Source organism: Pelophylax lessonae (genome assembly GCF_965119305.1).
Source record: "Pelophylax lessonae genome assembly, chromosome: 1".
In the NCBI taxonomy this organism is placed as follows: domain Eukaryota; kingdom Metazoa; phylum Chordata; class Amphibia; order Anura; family Ranidae; genus Pelophylax; species Pelophylax lessonae.
This window is the reverse complement of record NC_138768.1, coordinates 863,987,669-864,001,568: the sequence shown is the minus strand read 5'-3', so window position 1 is coordinate 864,001,568 and position 13,900 is coordinate 863,987,669. Positions and strand designations below refer to the sequence as shown.

At 42.1% G+C, this 13,900-nt stretch overlaps 1 protein-coding gene across 1 annotated transcript in view; it reads right to left on the bottom strand.

The window, feature by feature from the left end:
* Nucleotides 1-13,900, bottom strand: part of LOC309544948 (uncharacterized protein) — a gene marked incomplete at both ends in the record, with an annotated part of 61,329 nt that overhangs the window by 24,595 nt on the left and 22,834 nt on the right. Inside the window, 2 exons of the mRNA XM_082243952.1 lie at nt 7,434-7,673; nt 9,796-10,038. Of these exons, the coding sequence (XP_082100078.1) occupies nt 7,434-7,673; nt 9,796-10,038 (483 nt within the window). The remainder of the gene's footprint in view (nt 1-7,433; nt 7,674-9,795; nt 10,039-13,900) is intronic.

Below are 13,900 nucleotides of genomic sequence, written 5' to 3'. Positions count from 1 at the left end.
CTCCCATGATACCAGCTATTTTGTGGTTTACCTATATGCTCTGAAGACCTTAAGGGTCTACTAAGCAGTTTACCATACATTCTTTCCCACGGGTGATTCATATGGATTTTCACTTGGATTCTTATTGGGACTATATGATTTTTCATCACTTCTATTGAGCACATTTTTCACTCTTTTTTATCCACGGATATTTACACCAGAGGACTTTTTTGTTCATGTTTTTTTGCTGGGTTGTTTATTATCATTCACACTTAGAGTGTTTTATTATCATTCAGAGTATTTCAATTTTTCACTATTGCATTGATCATTATATGCACTTTTTATGTATTAGCGCTACACAATTTCTGTTACATACTATATAGAGGAATTAGAATCTCCTTCCTCCTGCTGGTGACCTCTCTAGTGAAATGAAGATCTATATAGAGGAATCAGGACATGCGTCCCCCTGCTGGTGAACCCTTTAATGATAACTAAAGATCTATATAGAAGAATTAAGACCTTCTTCCTACTGCTGGTTACCCCTCTAGTGATATAAAGATCTATACAGATGAATCAGGACCTCCTTCCTCCTACATGTGAACTCTCTAGTGAAATAAAGATCTATATAGAGGAATCAGGACATCCTTCCTCCTGCTGGTGATCCCTCTAGTGATATAAAGATCTAAATAGAGGAATCAGAACCTCCTTCCACCTGCTGGTGACCTCTCTAGTGAAATAAAGATCTATATAGAGGAATCAGGACATGCTTCCTCCTGCTGGTGATCCCTCTAGTGATAACTAAAGATCTATATAGAGGAATCAGAACCTCCTTCCTCCTGTTGGTGAACCCTCTACTGATGCATCCTAGAATTCTTTTCACTTTTCTCACTTCCTGGCCACACTGTTTGCTCATTTTGCAATCATCTCAAATAATTAACCCCAAATCTTTTTCTTCTGTAGTCCTAGCTAACAATGTACTCTCTCATGGGTTTATATTTGCCTAGGTGTATTATTTTACATTTAGAAACATTGAACTGCAGTTTCCACTTCTTTGACCAATCTTCGAGCAATGCCAAATCATGTTCAATGTTACAGACACCTCCAGGAATATCAACCCTACTATACACATTTGTGTCAATAGCAAAAAGACATACATTGACCAATAAACCTTTACCCGAACAGGACCCAGTACAGAGCCTTGTGGTACACCACTAGTGACTGCTCTCTGTTCAGAATAAACCCCATTTACAAGCACATTCTGGTATTTATTCTTTAGCCAACGACATATCCACTGAACCACCCAAGAGTTAGGTCCTGGCTTGTACAACTTTTGTATTAGTTCATTATGGAGAACTGTATCAAATGCCTTGCTGAAATCAAGATATTCAATGTCCACAACACCACCCTGGTCCAAAGCATTGGTAATATAGTCAAAAAATGAAATCAGATGAGACTGATATGATCTGCCGTAAGTAATGCCATGCTGCATTGGGTCCAGCAAGTTGTGTATTTTTAAGTGATCAATGATCCCTCTTTTTTTGGAATGATTCCATTAGCTTAACTACAACCGATGTTAAACTCATTGGCTTGTAATTGGCAGATTTTACGTTGCTGCCCTTCTTGTGGATAGGAAAAAGTGCCTCAAGGCATGCTGGGTGACTGTATTTATACCAAAAGGTCATGGAACTTTGAATGAGGCAAGTCACTTATAAAAGTACACACAATTGACAATTTATTGAAAATTGGTCATTGATAAACATAACATGATTGCACAAATAGAAAGTGTATAAAGTAAATCAATATGCAATTATGACAGGTACATATGTTAAAAAGAGCTGGCATATAGGAGATTCATACATAGAGGGAACAAAATTGTACATAATCGTATATACATAAAGAGATGCATGATTGGCATATAATATAGCATAGCAAACACAATATCTTGGCATCCATAAGACTAAATGCATTTCGTGGATCACTGTTCACTTCTTCAGGAGTTTGATGCAAAAAAGATATCTAGAAATATAAGGATGTTATATTAGAGAGAAATCCCATATGTCACCGGGGTATGGATGACTCCCAAAAAAAAAGGTGGAATAAAAAAGAAGAGAAAAAAAGTATTGTTACTCATAGGTTTGCTCGAGGAGAGCACCCAGCCTTTGGAGAAAAAAGAAGGTGTCAAACATATGTCTAACCTGAGGTGCGAGAGGTCCATCCCAGCTGAAGGGGGACAAGCTGAGGGTGGGCCAGGTTGGCAAGTTGCAATTTCCGAAAAATATAAATAGTGTAAAAAATGGTGAAGACGATTCTAGTCCACGTTAATATAGAAGAAAGTATATGGGTGTGTATCAGGAAAAAATATATGTATCAAAAATACAATATACTGTATATAGATATTACAAGTGAATATTGATATTAGTGTAAGAAGTAAGGGATCAAAAAGATCAACAAAAGAAAACAAGATGACCAAAGAGTGTGAGAGAAAACCCAATGTGCCAAAAACATGAAAAAGGGGAAAAAAACAGGTGAATTGTTATACAAGGTTAGAAAAAATAAACCACCAATGGAAATAACAGTGATGAAAATGTATCAAAAGGAAAAAAGAAACCATCAATGAAAATTGAAGGTGATAAAAAGTATCTAAAGTGATAAAGAAGTAAAACCGCTCATACAGGTCTTACAAGTGCTGTTCTATGTTCCAAAAGGTCCTGAACATATCTCCAAGTGGGAAGAGCAAACTCATTGAACTCCTGGCCGACCTCAGCCTTATATCCCAAGGGCTCAAGGCTAATCCCTTCCACCAGTGTCATGCAGACACCAAATGAGAGGGATGGCAAAAACTCTGTACTGCATCCAGCAGATGCGCCGGAAGTGGATCTACGTCAAACCTCCCTGGGCGACATGCTGCTTTGGGTCCAGCCAGTTGTGTATTTTTAAGTGATCAATGATCCCTCTTTTCAGGAGTGATTACATTAACTTGACTATAACCAATGTTAAACTCATTGACTTGTAATTGGCAGCTTTTACCTTGCTGCCCTTCTTGTGGATAGGGAAAAGTGCCTCAAGGCATGCTGGGTGACTGTATTTATACATGTGCATGGAGTCTCTTTGGCTGGAGAGTGGGGTCCTGGAGAGAGGGGGGGTCGCTACCCCCTCCTCTGTACAGACTGCCATGCGGCCTCAGGTAGTCGAGGGCCAGAGCCACAGAAGCTGCAACCCCGATATCCTGCAGAGATGACTGGGAAGGAGACACATCTGTTCCTGGCTTCGGTGAGTACAGACCTAAGTCTAGGGTCCTGTTCGGTGAGGTCCATCCCTTCAATCTAGAGAAGTTAGGGGACGGGTGCCAGGTAAAGGGGATACTGGTTCAGAGTTCATTGAGTATGCTGTCAGAGCAAGCAAATGACTTATTCTTCCATACAAATCCTGTATGGTTCAGCAGAGGGTCCGCTATTCAGTTCAACCAAATGAGGCCAAGTGAGAGTTTTCCTCCTCTGTGCATAGTTAAAGTTAGAGTATCCCTCTAATCTCTTCTCCTGTCCAAAAAAATAAATGCAAAAAAACAAACAAATCCCCTAGACTGGTCATTGGATAACGAGTGGATGAGTGTGCATCTGACTGTGTGGAGACCCAGGGAAATCTATGCTCAGCAACCCCTATGGGGGCAGTGCTGTGCTTCATATATTAACATGTTAATCAATTAACCTCTGGAAGATTTACCCCCTTTCACCAGATCGTTTTTTTTGCTTTTTGAAACTGCATTACTGACAATTGTGCAATCATGCAACACTGTACCCAAACAAAATTTGTATTTATATTTTATTTATTTCCCCCCACAAATAGAGATTTCATTTGGTGGTATTTAATCACCATTGGGTTTTTTATTTTTTTGCGCTATATACAAAAAAAGACTGAAAAGTTTGAGAAAACAACAACAGTATTTTTCATATTGCTGTAAAACATATCCAACAAAATAAATAAATAAATAAAAAATCAAATGTCTTCATACATTTAGGACATTATGAATTCTGCTACATATTTTTGGTAGAAAAATCTCAATAAACCTATACTGATTTGTTTGCGTGAAAGTTATAGTGTCTACATACTATGGTATATATATATATATATATATATATATATATATATATATATATACTGGAATTGTATTTATTTAAATACTAGTAATGCTGGCGATCAGTGACTTTTAGCGGGACTGCGATATTGCGGTGGACAGTCTGACACTTACTTACACTTTTGACACTTTGCGAGAACCAGTGGCACTAATACAGTGATCAGTGCTAAAATATACACAAAATGTATATTTATATTTTATTTATTTTCCCCCACAAATAGAGCTTTCATTTGGTGGTATTTAATCACCACTGGGTTTTTATTTTATTTTTTGCGCTATATACAAAAAAAGACTTAAAAGTTTGAGAAAACAATAACAGTATTTTTCATATTGCTGTAAGGGCTCTTTCACACGGCCGCTCCGTGTGTCCGCAAATCATCCTATTTTTTTGCGGATGATTTGCGGACATAATGTAAGTGAATGGCACTGCGGATGTCAGCGGAATACCATCCGCTGACATCCGATTTTCCTCCTTTCAGTTCTGTTCCGTTTTTACGAATGGAACAGAACCCTATTTTTCCATCCGTGTAAAAAACGGAAAGGAAGGAAAATCGGATGTCTTCATACATTTAGGACATTATGAATTCTGCTACATATTTTTGGTAAAAAATTCTCAATAAACCTATTTTGATTTGTTTTCGTGAAAGTTATAGTATCTACATACTATGGTATATATATATATATATATATATATATATATATATATATATATATATATATACTGGAATTGTATTTATTTTTTTATTTTTTTAAATACTAGTAATGCTGGCGATCAGCGACTTTTAGCGGGACTGCAATATTGTGGTATACAATCTGACACTAACTGACACTTTCAAAAAGGGGCAATGATCTGATTCCCCCCAAGCACGCCTCCATCCCAAAATATATAGAAACAACAAGAGATTGGCCCACGGGACTTTGAATGAGGTGGGTGCTAGTGGCTGGAGATAGAATAAATAGCACAATAAATATGTAAAACAATGTATATTTTTATTGCATTGTATAAACAAGTAATACGAATAATAGTAACATGTACATAACATAGCATAGCTCAATGGCAATGTATACAACATGAACCATATTGAAACGTATATAGGCAAATATCCTGGTGTCGCCACTGAGTTTCAAAGGTAACGGTCTGCTGTTTTCACACGGGAATCCATTTTTCCAACAAGGTTCATTAGCCTTCATACTCAAATACATTGATCTCTGAAGAAGGGAGATGTAGCTCCTGAAACGCGTCAGATCATTATGTATCAGACTCTAGCATCATGGAACTTCAATATCATATTCAGGTTACCTTTGAAACTCAGTGGCGACACCAGGATATTTGCCTATATACGTTTCAATATGGTTCATGTTGTATACATTGTCATTACGGCCATTGAGCTATGCTATGTTATGTACATGTTACTATTATTCGTATTACTTGTTTATACAATGCAATAAAAATATACATTGTTTTACATATTTATTGTGCCATTTATTCTATCTCCAGCCACTAGCACCCACCTCATTCAAAGTCCCGCGGGCCAATCTCTTGTTGTTTCTAACTGACACTTTTGACACTTTGTGGGAACCAGTGACACTAATACAGTGATCAGTGCTAAAATATACACTGTCATTGTACTAATGACACTGGCTGAGGAGGGGTTAAACATCAGGGGTGATCAAAGGCCTAAATGTGTGCCTAAGCAGTGTTCATATGTGAACTGTGAGCTGATTTTACTAAGGGATGTGCTGGTTTTTATTCCCTGCTTTGCAGGGAAAAAAAAAGCGGCACATCCCTGCTGACAGGACAGAGCTCTATCCTGTCTTCCTCCTCACTGATCAGCTGGTGCTTGGGGTCATACATTGATCAGCTTTTGCTGTGACTAATCACAGCACAGTCGGTGGGGTGTGTGCGCCCCCTACCCAGAAAAGCAGAATCACGTATATATACGTGATTCTTCACAGCCAGCCCACACTGTAGCAGTAAAGCTACAGTTCACGAGCCGCAAGTAGTTACCTGTTTCGTGTTGTCAAAAGATGGGCAGGTGGGAGCACTCTCGTTGTGGGATGACGTTGTATGGCGTCTTCCCATTCTCGCCGCTCTTGCGTGCCCATGGGGGCTCGTGCTGCATCGATTGGTGGTGCGCTCTGTCCCTGGAGCACAGCGCATCACCAATCCCGGTAAGGAGCCAATGGCGAGGCTCTTTACCCATGTGATCAGCTGTTTCCGATCACAGCTGTTTAAATGTAAACAAGGAAATGCTGGTTATCGGATTTCTTCTCCTCACAAAGAGGAGAGCTGATTAGCGGCATTTCCTCACAGGGGAGATCTGCATTGATAATCAGGGCACTGTTTATTAGTGCAGCCCCATCAGTGCCCAGGAGTGATACCAATCAGTCCCTATCAGTGATGCCAATCAGTGCCCATCAGTGATGCCTGGCAGTGCTGCTTTTAAGTGCCCATCAGTGCTTGCTCATGAGTGCTGCCTATCAGTGCCCATTAGTGCCACCCCTCAGTGCCGCCAATCAGTGACCATCAGTGCCACCAATCAGTGCTTATCAGTTCCGCTTATCCATGTTGTCTATCTGTGCCCATCAGTACCGCATATTGGTGCCTCCCCATCAGTGCCGCCTCATCAGTGCCCATCAGTGCTCTCTATCAGTGCCCACCCGTGCAGCCTCATCAGTGAACATCAGTGAGAGGAGAAAAATTACTTATTTACAAACTTTTGTAACAGAAACTAAGAATTTTTTACAATTGCTTAGCAAAAAATAAAAAAACCCAGCGGTGATTAAATACCACCAAAAGAAATCTCTCTCTACCTATCTAAAAAAAATGATAAAAATTGTGCTTGGGTACAACGTTGCATCATGACTGCGCAATTGTCATTCAAAGTGGGACAGCGCTGAAAGCTAAGAATTGGCCTGGGCAGGAAGGAGGTAAAAGTGCCCAGTAGGCAAGTGGTTAAAGAGTATATGAGATTTTAGAGATTGGATTAGGATTTACTTTACGCATGACTATATAAAAAAATATTACTACCATTTATTTTTATCAAGACTGTGAAGAGTCTGACCTTCCTGCCAGGAATACCCAATGAAAGCTTTAGATATAGAGTGTTTGAAAACCTTTTCACATTTTTTAACATGAGATTCCATAAACTGGATTAAGTTCTACATTAAGCATGACTAACTATATAAAAACTACTGTATATAAATATAAAAAAACATACTAACTGCAATTTCTTTTTAGTAATTGTTATTTATTGTGAAGAAATTAAGTTAGGATTTTGTCATTTTAGTATAACTGATGGAGACGTCTGAAGGAACCAATTTTTGGGCTTGTGGCTCCCCAGTCAGTGTATCTCCTGTACTCTCCAGGTCTCAGGTAATACTGACTTCCCCTGTAGTTGGGTTCCTCATAGAACATCCAGTAGCCATCTTGGACATGGACAGAGTGGATGTCATTGTAGCGGAATCTCTCATAGACATTAGGACAATCCTCAGTGAACTCCATCATCTGACCTCTGAAATCTTCTCTCTCGTAGATCCTGATTCTGAAGGAACCTTGGTGCTGTTAAAATAAATTACACCATAATAACACAAAAAGGAGTATTAGCAACAAATGGCAAGTAGTCATAAATGTAACACTAGGGCGATCATTTCTAGAGTTTTGGATTGTTTTGATTTAAGTAGTAGGGAATTCAATGTCTTCCCACATTATTATTGCTGTACTTGAACCCAACACAAACATCTCCTTCTGGGTGTGTTTCTACCATACCAGCCATAATTCTGCTGCGACTTGGGCATACTGCTAATATTTTCCAAAGTACATCATTCATGTGTTCTTAAGTAAAACTGAATTAGAATTGAATTAGAATAGAGTCAATTAACACCAATATTGTGGTGTCACCACTCTCCAAGAGTATCCCTTGGAACAAAACAAGAATGCACAATAGAGATAGGATCCAAAAAGTTTATCTCACAGTAGGGACCCCCTTCCATCTAAAGACAGAGTTAGGGCTCATTTACACTTGCTTTGACTTCAACACACATTAAAGCGCCTACTGCTTCAACATGCTTTTTTTATTTGTTTTTGGTGCTTATGTGATGCTTTGGTGGTGCTTCGACGATGCTTCGGTGGTGTCTTTTTTTAAAGTTTTATTGAAGCTTGGCAGATGCCCTGTGTGTGTGTTGATATCTCATACCTACAATACCTCCAAAGCAAAGCTAAAGCTGAATTAAAGCCTCTCCAAAGCTGCAGGTGCTTCAAGATGCCTCCATAGACTTCTATGGATGCTTTGAAGACGTTTTGAAGCACCACTAAAGCAACATGGGGTATAATTTTTGAAGCAAAGTCGAAGCAAAGCAAGTGAAAGGTGTAAATAGGACTGTAAGCTAACCAATTTACAGTGCCTTGAAAAAGTATTCATACCCCTTGAAATTTTCCACATTTTGTCATGTTACAACCAAAAACATAAATGTATTATATTGGGATTTTATGTGATAGACCGACACAAAGTGGCACATAATTGTGAAGTGGAAGGAAAATGATAATTGCAGTCAATACTTTGTAGAACCACCTTTTGCTGCAGTTGCATCTGCAAGTCTTTTTGGGGATGTCTCTACCAATTCTGCTTTGCAAAATAGCTCAAGTTCTGTCAGATTGGATGGGAAGCGTCTGTGAACAGCAATCTTCAAGTCTTGCCACAAATTCTCAATTGGATTTAAGTCTGGACTGTGACTGGGCCATTCTAACACACGAATAAGCTTTGACCTAAACCATTCCATTTTAGCTCTGGCTGCATGTTTAGGGTCATTGTCCTGCTGGAAGGTGAACCTCCGCCACATTCTCAGGTCTTTTGCAGACTCAAACAGGTTTTCTTCTAAGATTGTCCTGTTTTGGGCTCCATCCATCTTCCCATCAACTCTGACCAGCTTCCCTGTACCTGCTGAAGAAAAGCATCTCCACAACATGATGCTGCAACCACCATGTTTCACGGTGGGGATGGTGTGATCAGGGTGATGTGCAGTGTTAGTTTACTGCCATACATAGCATTTTGCTTTTTGGCCAAAAAAAAAGGGGTGTCTGAAACCATGTTTTGAAGCAACAATCACTTAAGGTGGAAGAGACATCTTTCAGCTCAAGGACACACCAGATAAAGGCCCATACCCTTTCTCCCTCCACACCCTGCCAGGTTTTTATTGCTATCTGTGCCTCCATCAAGGAAATGTACTTTCTCTATTTGTCCTGGTGGCCACTGTCACCAAGATTAGAAATGAGGGAAAGCACAAAATTTTTAGTTGCCCCCCCCCCCCCCCTTATTGCTGCCTTTTCTCTGGTGGTGGAAAGATCCTTAATGCTCAGCTGCTGTCTACAGCATTTTCCCTTGAGTCCAGGAATGGGGTGGGCCCTTAGCATCCTGAGTTTACAGGAAGGGGATTCAATGACCTTGGGCGTTATCCAACCTAGAAGAGGAATAGTGTTGGATTGATGAACAGTGAATCTGCAGGATTCCTTTTTATTTTACACAAATGATGGGGACCAATTCTTTTATTTTTGTGGGTATTTTTAACGCAAAATAATAATATCCTTTGAAGCAATATGGCCTTCATTACATGTTTTCAAGAAGAAAAAAAAATATTGAAAAAACTAAATTATTTAATAATGAGTACACAAAAAGGCATTGTGTTACCTGAGGGCTCAGACGCACAGATCGAATGGAGTCATTGTAGCCCATCCATTGCTGGAAGTCAGGATACTCTCCTCTATGGAGGAAGTACTGGTGTCCTCTGTAGTTGGGGAGCTCATACAGGATCCAGTTCCCACTTTCCACACGGATGGAGTTGCAGCGTCTGAAGTATGAGGACAGATCGGGACATTCAGAGTGACACTCGTAAGAGCGACCCTGGAAGTTCCTGTCCTCGTAGAAAATGATCTGCAAAGAAAATAATAAATTCACTTTTGAAAATGGAAGCAACTTACAGAATGTTTTATTATTTTTACTTTTTGGAAAATTTTGCATTTTGGTTTTGTTTTACGCATTGCTCCGTTAAAATTTCTACACACAAATGTTTCTTAGTAAGAGACCTCGAAAGGTCTTAAACATAAAACTTAAAATTGAACTTTACTCAAAACGGGAAGTTCTGCTTGTTTGTATCCCCCACCCTGCATGCACTTTAAAATTGGCACTTTTTTTCTTGAGGGCGGGGGGGAGTACCTGGTTTTGACAGGTACCCACTGGCACTTCCGGTTGGATCACAGCAGAGATCCAAACTGATGTTTTACCTACCTCCTTCCCCTGCAGCCTATTACCAGTTTAGTACTTTATTGCCAGTTTCCCTTAGTTACGATTAGGGTTGAGCGAACACCTAGATGTCCGTGTTCGACGGGTTCGGCCGAACTTTAAAAAAAAGTCCGGGTCCGTGTCCCGGACTTTTACCGAACTTTTCCCGGACGCCGAACCCCATTGAAGTCAATGGGGACCCGAACTTTAAGGCACTAAAATGGCTCTAAAACACCAAAGGAAAGGGCTAGAGTGCTGCAAATGGCAGCAAAACGTAATTAAGAGCATGGCAAGTGCTCTGCAAACAAATGTGGATAGGGAAATAACTTAAAACAACAAAAAAAAACAGAAAAATAAAACAATGTTCTTCTTCATCTCTGAAGGACGAGGCCCATATGGAGTAGGAGGGAGGTTAAGGTGGTGGTGGATGTGGCGGTGACATAGGCGTGCGCACAGGGTGTGCTGGGTGTGCCTGGGCACACCCTAATCACCTAGGGCACATAGCATTGCCAGTGAGGAGATGGGAAAGATCTCCCTGGGACCTGCTCTGCTCTATTTCTCCTTGCCTACAGGTACATGGCCCCGATACATTACTCTCCCTGCTGGCAAACACATGCATGTGTATTTCAACTTTGGGGTGCACACCTTAATGCAATAGGCTGCGCACACCTATGGGCGGTGTAGGTGGAAGCGGCGGTGGAGGAGGACCAGGGCCGGATTAACAGCATCATGGGCTTGGTGCTGAGGATTTTGAAGGGCCTTAGGGCCGTGCCTTGCCATGCACCCAGAGGAGGAAGGGTGCAGCCATGCATGCCTAATTCAACATGGGATGCTGTCTCTGAAGCCCATAAACACATCCATGCATCGCCAACTGTCCCTCCTTGTCCGGCCTTCACGCTGTGTGGGGAGGTTCTGAGGGTGCTGCCTGGGGAAGCGAGCATAGAAGCCAGACTTCTGTGTTTACAAGTGACAGAAGAGCGGTAACAGTGAATATGGCCAACCCGGGGCCTATATAAAAGGTAGGGGCCTGGAGCTGCAGCTCCAATAGCCCCTACATTAATCTGGCCCTGAGGAGGAGGACGAGGTAGCCAACACTGCTTCTTTTCACAAATTTTAAATGAGGGTACACCCCAAAAGAGTGAGAAAGAGCAAAAATGGAACAATGGGTGGGTAAGGTCGGTATCCATTGCTATTCTGCATAAGGTACGGAAAAGTCCCGTGGGATCCATGCCTGGTTCATTTTAATGAACGTGAGCTTGTCCACATTGTCTCTGGACAGGCGGCTGCGCTTGTCTGTTATAACGCCCCCAGCCGTGCTAAATACCCGTTCAGATAATACACTGGCTGCAGGGCACGCCAGCACCTCCAAGGCGTAAAGGGCAAGCTCAGGCCATGTGCCCAATTTGGAGACCCAGAAGTTGAAGGGGGCAGACCCGTCATTCACTACATGTAGGCGTGTGCACACATACTGCTCCACCATGTTGGTAAAATGCTGCCTCCTGCTAAGACGTTCCATCTGAGCTGCTGGTGCTGCTGTTTGTTGTGGCGTGCTGACAAAGCTTTTCCACATTTCGGCCATGCTAACCCTGCCTTCTGAGGTGCTGGCGGTGCCCTGGTTGCGTTGGCGACCTCCTCCTCCTCCTCCTCTGCCTTGTGCTTCCACTGTGGCCCCGCTGTCAGATGGGAATGCCAGCAGCATGGCGTCTACCAGCGTGCGCTTGTACTCGCGCATCTTGCGATCGCGCTCCAGTGAGTGAATTAAGGACGGTACGTTGTCCTTGTAACGGGGATCCAGCAGCGTGGCCACCCAGTAATCAGCACAAGTTAGAATGTGGGCAACTCGGCGGTCGTTGTGGAGACACTGCAGCATGTAATCGCTCATGTGTGCCAGGCTGCCCAGAGGCAACGAAAGGCTGTCCTCTGTGGGAGGTGTATGGTCCATGTCCTCTGTATCCCCCCAGCCACGCACCAGTGATGGCCATGAGCTGGCCTGGGTGCCACCCTGCTGTGAACATGGTTCCATCTCCTCCTCCAGCTCCTCCTCCTCCTCATCCTCCTCATCCTCCAGAACTGTGCCCCTGCTGGACAATTGCGTCCCTGGCGTTTGCGTGTGCAGGAACCCACCCTCGGAGCCCCTTGCGAATGACTGCCCTGAAAGCCTTGGAAATGTTACCTCTTCATCCTCCTCCTCCTCCTCATCCTGTGCCACATCCTCTTCCATCATCGCCCGAATTGTTTTTTCAAGGAGGCATAGAAGTGGGATAGTTAAGCTGAGAACGGCGTCATTGCCACTGGCCATGTTGGTGGAGTACTCAAAACAGCGCAACAAGGCACACAGGTCTCGCATGGAGGCCCAGTTAAATTAAATAGCGGAATAGAAAATATGATCCAAAAAAAGTGTATGTATATCACACGTACACAACCACACTAGGCCCCAATTACTATTGTTTGTACCCCTAAAAGGCTAGATGAGGAGTAGGGGGAGTATGGAACAGGCAGCACCCTCAAACCTTCAGAAGTATGAGATGAACCCCAACAACTTGGAAAGGTGGATCTCTCTCACACGTACCGACACAGACTATCCCGCAATTCAATTGATCCTCAAAGGTTTTTATTGAATAGCGGAATAGGAAATATGATCAAAAAAAGTGTATGTATCTCGCACGTACACAACCACACTAGGCCCCAATTACTATTGTTTGTACCCCTAAAAGGCTAGATGAGGAGTAGGGGGGGTATGGAACAGGCAGCACCCTCAAACCTTCAGAAGTATGAGATGAACCCCAACAACTTGGAAAGGTGGATCTCTCTCACACGTACCGACACAGACTATCCCGCAATTCAATTGATCCTCAAAGGTTTTTATTGAATAGCGGAATAGGAAATATGATCAAAAAAAGTGTATGTATCTCGCACGTACACAACCACACTAGGCCCCAATTACTATTGTTTGTACCCCTAAAAGGCTAGGAGTAGGGGGAGTATGGAACAGGCAGCACCCTCAAACCTTCAGAAGTATGAGATGAACCCCAACAACTTGGAAAGGTGGATCTCTCTCACACGTACCAACACAGACTATCCCCCAATTTAACTGATCCCCAGAGGTTTTTGATTAAATAGCGGAATAGAAAATATGATCCCAAAAAAGTGTATGTATATCACACGTACACAACCACACTAGGCCCCAATTACTATTGTTTGTACCCCTAAAAGGCTAGGAGTAGGGGGAGTATGGAACAGGCAGCACCCTCAAACCTTCAGAAGTATGAGATGAACCTCAACAACTTGGAAAGGTGGATCTCTCTCACACGTACCAACACAGACTATCCCCCAATTTAACTGATCCCCAAAGGTTTTTGATTAAATAGCGGAATAGAAAATATGATCCCAAAAAAGTGTATGTATATCACACGTACACAACCACACTAGGCCCCAATTACTATTGTTTGTACCCCTAAAAGGCTAGGAGTAGGGGGAGTATGGAACAGGCAGCACCCTCAAACCTTCAGAAGTA